The sequence below is a fragment of the Thalia democratica genome, chromosome 8 (assembly GCF_965202585.1).
Source record: "Thalia democratica chromosome 8, ktThaDemo2.hap1.1, whole genome shotgun sequence".
In the NCBI taxonomy this organism is placed as follows: Eukaryota; Metazoa; Chordata; class Thaliacea; order Salpida; family Salpidae; genus Thalia; species Thalia democratica.
Window position 1 is genome coordinate 18,788,853 of NC_139172.1, and position 7,781 is coordinate 18,796,633.

Sequence of the window (7,781 nt, forward strand, 5' to 3'; positions counted from 1 at the left end):
AGAAATATTTGCTAAAATTATTTAATAAAATATTAAAAATTATTAATTGAAATTGTTCAAAGGAGTACTTGAAAATAAAACAGAACAAAAATATTTTTAAACTTGAAAGTAAGCACGCCTCTAATCTTAAACAGTTTATAAAAAACTGTTTATATGTTTTTTTGTGTTTTATAATCAGTTGTTGTTATTAAAACTTTATAAAAGTACTAAATTATCACTTTAACTTAAGTAAATTTATAATTTAAATAAACGCTATTTGAAGAACTTTAAATGATAATTTTCTAAACTAATAAATTTATTCGTTGTATCAAAAAAAAAAAAGAATTTAAAAGTATAAAATTGATAATTTTCAGTTGTAGTATTGAATAAGTCGTTTTAATTTTTGTATTTTCATCTGTGCCAAATCGAAAAAGAATGAATTAGTTTTAGTAAAAATTCATTGGCTAAAAATTTAAAGTTTATTCTTGTGAACGCCACCTAGGAGAAAGGACATTCTGTAAAACTGCCGCTCACTTATATGGAATTAGTGCGCGGATGAATATTTGAAATGTTTATCTTAATTAAGCGTAGAAAACATTTGTTGAAAAAACTTAAAATGAGTATTATTTTTATAAATGAATCATTTTAATTGTTATAGGTTAATATTAAGTAAAAAAACAATTAAATTTATTTTTAGTGGAACTATTTTTTTTTCTATCAGTCTATTTGCTCACTCAAAAAGTCAGTTGGTGTTGGGCGAGTTCTTGTATGCAGCTTGCTGTAATCTTAGTGTGTAACATTATGATTAAACTTAAACTGAAAAAAATATATATTTTATTAAGATAATTGTTATTTTTACAGGTGTTTATTAATATATACGTGATCAAAAAAACTTAATACAATGGAAGGTGAAAATGAACAACATGAACTTTTGGTAAAACAAGCAAAACTTGCAGAACAATCTGAACGTTATGATGATATGTCAGATTTCATGAAAAACTGTGTGAAATTCAACAAGCCTTTAACTGTTGAGGTATAGAAAAGTTGTTTAATAATGATATAATTTTATTGAATAAAACTTGTTGAATTTTAATCATTTCGATTAGTTTATAATGGATATTTTTGTTAGATCTTATAGTATAATTACATCATACATTAACTGGTTATATCAAAATAAGTTATAGATAATGTATAATTTAATATAATCTTTATTTTTTTCTCAGTGTGTCCTTGAAATTTTCTGACTTATGTCTATTATAAATTAAATCTAAGTAATCATATTTTTATTGTAAATGCCTCAACTCAAAATGTACAATAATTAGATAATTATTAAGCTGGTTATTTAGTTTCAATAAAATTTTGCTTCATGTAGTCAAGATACCTCATTAAAAATAAATGTTAGACTTACTTTCTCATCAAATTTAATTAATGAATAGCTAACCTATTTGAACATGTAATTTTTTAGAGTATTTTTAACTCATAGATAAGTTTTATTGTATGACTTGAAAACATATAATTTTTATTACTTTTTAATAGTATTTAACTTTCATTTACATATCTGTTTAATAAGTTTATTAATGCCATAAGTTTAATTATTACTTTTTGAAAAGTATTAGTAGTTTCCATTTTGTAATTTGTAAGTTTACATCATCTCTATAAAATTTTTATCATAATTAAATTTTTACTTTAAACACTTATTTAACTACACTTTAAAAACACTATAGGCTAACTATAACCTATATATTATGTTGAAATGTCCAAACTTGCTGATGGATTTTTTGTTCATGAAAATTATTAGATATAAAACTATTATAATTTATACAGCTATTTTAAATTTTGTGAAAGAGATGTTTACTTTACTGTAAACTTAAAACTTGATGATTTGCTAAACTCATTGAAATTTAATTTAATAAACCAGCAAAGGAATCTGCTCTCAGTCGCATACAAGAACGTTGTAGGAGCAAGAAGGTCCTCGTGGAGGGTTATTTCTTCCATTGAACAAAAGTATGACAACAATGAGAAGAAGCAAAAGATGGCCCGTGAATACAGGCAAAAGGTAATTTTTGGTTTTTATTAGTAAAATATCAGTATTTTTCCTCTACTTCAAATGTTATGCTACATCAAAAAAAAGTTTGATATATTATAACAAAATAAGTTGATTTTAACTCGCAAACTCATAGTTGTTGTGTTGCAATCTATATATATGAATCATTTAGTTAAGTAAAATGAAATCAGTTTTATAAATAAAGCATGTCACTTTCAGTCTATCTTGATATATTTCAAATTATTATATAAGTATATAACATCAGATAACACACTTTATTTACTTCTAGAAATCGATGTTTGGTAATTATTAAGTAAGAATTATTTTTCCACACCTAGTTTATTAACTATTTATTTCCTATAAGAACAAACTGGACATTTAATGATTTATATATGTGTGAGTGTAGAAAAAAGTAATGTTAGTTATGAGACTATAACTTTTAAAAAGTTCTAGTTCTATACTTGACACATATATTGTAACTTCAAAAATATAATAACAATAATTTTTAAACCCTAAGATTTTTTTCAGTAGGCTTATGACCAGTAAAATAAACCTTAAAAAGCTAAAGACTATTATGTTGTTTGAAAAGCTTTTGATCCATATTTGAGCAAGGTATACTTACAGTACTCTACCTTTTAAGGTAAAGTTTCTAATTCTGTCATATTGGAAAATAATTTTTATTAGTAACAATTATAATAAGTTAAATGATAAAAATTTAATGTGTATAGAATTTGATTGTGTGTAATGTAGTTTTTAAATATTTTGTCAGTTATCAAGCTTTTATTTTTGAGTTTATATTTATATAAAATAAAATCAAAATTTATTTAATCACAAGTAAATGAACATTACTGAAGGTAGTAGATTAGCATTAACATCACTTATAAAACTTTACTTTTTTTTAAATATGTATAACTATTATAGGCATTACAATAAAAAACAAATTTTTAAAGCCATAAATGTTTCTTATACTTTGTAACCTTAAAATAGAAAATATTGTATTTAAAAACTTGTTACCTTTATACTTATACCAGTGTCCTTGGGGAGTGCATCTATGTACACTATAGTGCATATAATTTTTTTTACTTTGCTCAGAAATTAAAGTAATGTAAAAAATATTATTAAGGGCATAGGGGCTAAATCACTTTTTTCACAGTTTGAATTATTTTAATGAGTTTTAACTACAAGTTGCTTTTTACCAATTTCACAAATTAAAATGTTTGACATATAGCAGGTCAAAGTCAGAGGCAACAATAGGTTACTTATGAGAGGCACAAACTAAAACGGCATAAAAAGACTGTTTAACTAAATATCCATCTTCTCCTATGTTTTTTGAGTTAAATACCCTAAACTCAAACAGGAAATGTTCCTTGCAATGTTTATTATAATCTGTTGGAAAGATTTAGAAAAAATGAAAATAAAAATTAAAAAGAAAATTAAAAGAAAATTGTTTTTTGTTTTTTGTCATAGTTTTTTAGTTTTAATTTGTTTTCAATTTCGTTCAAACATAATTTTCTAAATATTGCAAGGAACATTTCCTGAAAGTTTGAAGTAGTTATCTAAAAAACATAAGAGAAGAAGACTTTTAGTGGTTTCTAGTTATTTGTTGTTTTAGTGCCTCCCATAAGGAACCTATTGTAGTCTCCAACTTTGACCAGCTGTTTCTCATAAACTAATTAGAGTTTAAAAAATCTGTAAAAAGCAACTTGTAGTTTAATTAAAACTCATCAAAATAAGACAAAATTGTGAAAAAGGTGATTAACCCCCTATTCCCTTAAATGATGTTTGTTTAATTTATTTATACTGACAAAGCTGGATATAACACAAATTAAAAGTTTATAAACAATTGGTTATATTTTAAGACATTCAAATCATGATTTTGTTAAATAATTCAAATTTTTATATTCTAAGGTGCACAGAATTAATTTTCCATTAGTTTAGTGCACAGATTTTGTAAATGTTTAAAACCACTGCCTTAGAAAAAAGCTTATACGAATTTATCAATAAAAAAGCTTCCTGTTTTTTACAGTTTCCCATTTCATCTTGGGCTTGACAAAAATATCTAATATACTACGTTTTTACTTCATTCTTGTTTATAAATTGTATATAAGTTTAATTTTTAAGGCTGTAGTAGGTAAAAGACTATTTTCAATAATAACTAAACTCCCAGTTGTTTTTCCTGTTTTTGAAAGGTAATAGTGTTTTTTTTGAAATACAAGTGATCAAAGTTTAGTAACAAAGAAACAGCAAAGCAAAATGGCAAGAAATAATGTTTTACTGAAAATCTATAACCTGCATAATTTTTTGCAATTGTTTAAATACTTGCTCAATCTAATATTAAACTAATTTAAAGTTTAAGTTTCAAGGAATTATTGAATTTTAAACTATTTAAATAAAAGTATGATTTTAATCTTAAAACTTAAAAATAAACAAAAGTTTTTTAAAACTGACTTAAATATAGCTCACCAAGATATTATTTATAAGGCAATGGATAAATTTCTTAAAAAAAATTGAACCCCCCCTATTAACTAGATCATATTTTTGTATCCATCAGTAAACTCTGACAGATACATTTATGCCCTTTAAATTTTTTTTTTATCTACCCAATGGAAGAAATGGTTTGTGATCAGAATTTTCAAAAGGATTCATAACTTAAATGATAAAGATAAAAAAAGTCTTCCACTGTTTGTCAAGAATAAATTTTAATGAATTAAAAAATAATGTTTTTGAGAATCTCTTAAATAAGCTCTTCCATTTTAAGTTTTCTTGCAAGTTTAAAAATTTAAACAACTGTTTTTTGACTCTTTATTTTTTGCTTTTTTGACTCGTTATTTTTTGCGCTATAGATCTCAAACTTTCAGGAAATTTATTTTGAAATCTGTTAATTTTTTCAATTTGTTTAAATTTGTTTTTATAACTTAAGGGTTTTTAATTTAGAACCTTCTACAAATAAAAAAATCTTAAAAACAAAAAAAATTAAAGATATGACTAAGAAATTTTGAGAAAAAAAAGCTCAAAAGTTGTGGCAGATAGTTTTTAGTGAGTCTTATTTTAATTTTATTTTTGGCTTACCATAAGCTACCTATGGGGCTTCAGCTTTGATTGTTTAAGTTTTAAAGTTGAATTACAACGAATGAAAATAAACAACTAGACACTTTTATTTTAATGCAATAGAAGTTAAAAAAAAACTTTTCCCCCCTTATTGCCTTAATCTATAATTTGAATACATTTTTGTGCTGTTTCTTATTTAAAAATTATCTTATGTTTTCTACTATAAGATTGTGTACTAATAAATTGACATCTGTATAAAGAATGAAACAAAAAGTATGAGCAGCATTTAATAACTAACCAAGTATGTTTTTTGATAAAACATGATTAAAACTTGAAAAGTATTTTTTTTAGCATATTCCTATCTCTTTAGATCAACTGACAGTATTTGAGAATTTTTAATACGTTTTAAACTTTGCGATTTTATTTATAATGTAAATTTTAATAACATAATCAACCTTTAAATGAACTCAAAAAATAAAATTATTAACCTAATCAATATATCAAGAAAAAAAAAGAAGAAAATTCAATCGATTTTTCATCATGTTCATTATCTGATTAAGATTATGCAACTGTAAAATTTGGTTTATTATTGTAAATCTTTAAAGTTTAAGCAAGTTTTAGATTTGTATTTGTGGATTTTAGTTGATTTTAACTAAGCATGTAATAGAAGTCTTAAATGACAAAAATAGAATTTGTGTACAGCACATTATAGTCTGTATATACAATGAATTAAAGTTATATATGATAAACTCAAACGTAAAACAAAGCGCAAAGTTGAATTGTCTTCAAGAGAGATTGATTATTGAAAAAGTATTAAATGTTTCAATGGTAGCCAATAGAATATTGCTTAAATTATATGTTGATAACTCAATGCTATATTGCTTAAATTGCTCCTTAAATTTAATCTCTATATATACTTGCTTACTTATAATGTCTAAGTTTATTTATAATTATTAATTTGTTATAGCATAACATATATTGATCTATAGAAAAATTGCTAAACTACGGCTAAATATAATTTATTGTTATCTTTAAAATTACTGGATATTAATAAAACAATTTAAGGAAGATAAAAAATCACTAAAATAAAAGCTAATTAATTTACACAGATCGAAAAGGAGTTACAGGCAATATGTGACGACGTGCTCAACTTGTTGAAAGATTTTTTGATCAAGGACACAACTGAGCCGTCCGACTCAACTAAAGAAAGCAAAGTTTTCTACTTGAAAATGAGAGGAGATTACTACAGGTACAAGGCTGAAGTTGCCACCGGAGAAGAACGCGAAGGTAAATCTAATAATTTGTTATGTCACTCTAGCTTAAACTACTTATAAATATTGAAATGATTTAAAGAAAAACTTCAATATTATATATCAATTAGAAATAATTGCCTTTCAAACAAAACTCATGTTGTAACTTTTCTAACCTTATATTAATTTTGCAGCCATCGTGAAAGATTCCGATGAGGCATACAAGGGTGCATACGAGTTGGCAAAAGATTCAATGGTTTCAACTCACCCCATCAGACTGGGACTTGCTCTCAACTACTCCGTATTCCATTATGAAATTCGCAACGACCACGACAAAGCTTGCGAAATGGCCAAGGACGTCAGTTAAACATTTTATAATAGTTAATTTATACAAAGTGTAAAGTTTTTGTAAACTAAATAATTTCTTGTAGGCTTTCGAGAAGGCAATCAACGATTTGGACGCTGTGAGCGAGGAGAATTACAAAGACTCAACTCTCATCATGCAGTTGCTCAGAGACAATCTCACTGTAAGTAACACAAAAAATAGTCATTATAAAAAAGAATTAGTTTATAAAAGCCTGTGACATACATTGCATTGACTGGTTCCAACCAGCTAAGTTTTAAAATTGATCACTGTTCAAATAACATTTGTAGACCACAAGTTATCTTAATCCTTATTTTTTATGAAAATAAAAAGTCTTAATATAAATTATTAAACGCTTAATAATATTGTCATTTTCTCCAGTTGTGGACAAGCGATGTGCAGGAGCCAGAAGAAGCCGAGCAGGCCACCGAGGGACAAGCCGAACAAGTCGCTGCAGAGTAAAAAAGAATTCTTCCCTTTCTTTATTATATAATTTTCACGTGCAGTCTTAAAAAAAACAACAATTTTTTTCGGCGTCCTATTCTCATTTGATATAAGCCTGCATTCTCTGTGTCTATATACGCGCGCAGTGCTCTCTTTGATAAACGACAAAATAAAGTAAGATTTTAAGTTTTACCACTAAAAGTTCGAAAATGTCTGGTGTTCATCTCTCATAATATCTTTATAAAGCTCTCTTCTTTTTTATTTCTTTTTTGTTAGATGAATAGATAAATTTTTCCACTACTCTGTTGGCGTTTTGTGTGTTTAACATAAGCTTGCGTGTACAATTTATATCTTTTGAACGATCTGATTTTATTAAGGCTGTGTGCAGACTGCCCTTGCAAAACGAAGAAATCTACAGCTGCGTACCAGCAAAGGTGGATTTATTAATTTGTGATGGCAGTGTGCTCACAACCCCGTTGAGAAACCGATCGATTTAAACCGAAATAAAGATCATTGTATTCCACACGTATTTTGGGCGCATGCCGTGATCGCATGTCGACCGAATTTTTGAGACACAAAATATTTTGTTAAGTGTATTTAGTATAATTGTTGTCGTGTCTCATTCCTCTATATACAAAAGTAGTTATTAAAT

General features: G+C 26.0%; 1 protein-coding gene across 1 annotated transcript; it reads left to right on the plus strand.

Moving 5' to 3' along the window:
- The first annotated feature begins 844 nt into the window (after positions 1-844).
- LOC145841956 (14-3-3 protein gamma-like) lies at positions 845-7,429 on the plus strand. Its single transcript, XM_082949270.1, has 6 exons — positions 845-1,012; positions 1,898-2,035; positions 6,181-6,358; positions 6,516-6,679; positions 6,753-6,848; positions 7,067-7,429. The coding sequence occupies exons 1-6, from the start codon at positions 881-883 to the stop codon at positions 7,145-7,147; spliced, it is 789 nt and encodes a 262-aa protein (XP_082805396.1). The 5' UTR covers positions 845-880; the 3' UTR covers positions 7,148-7,429.
- Positions 7,430-7,781: the final 352 nt, after the last annotated feature.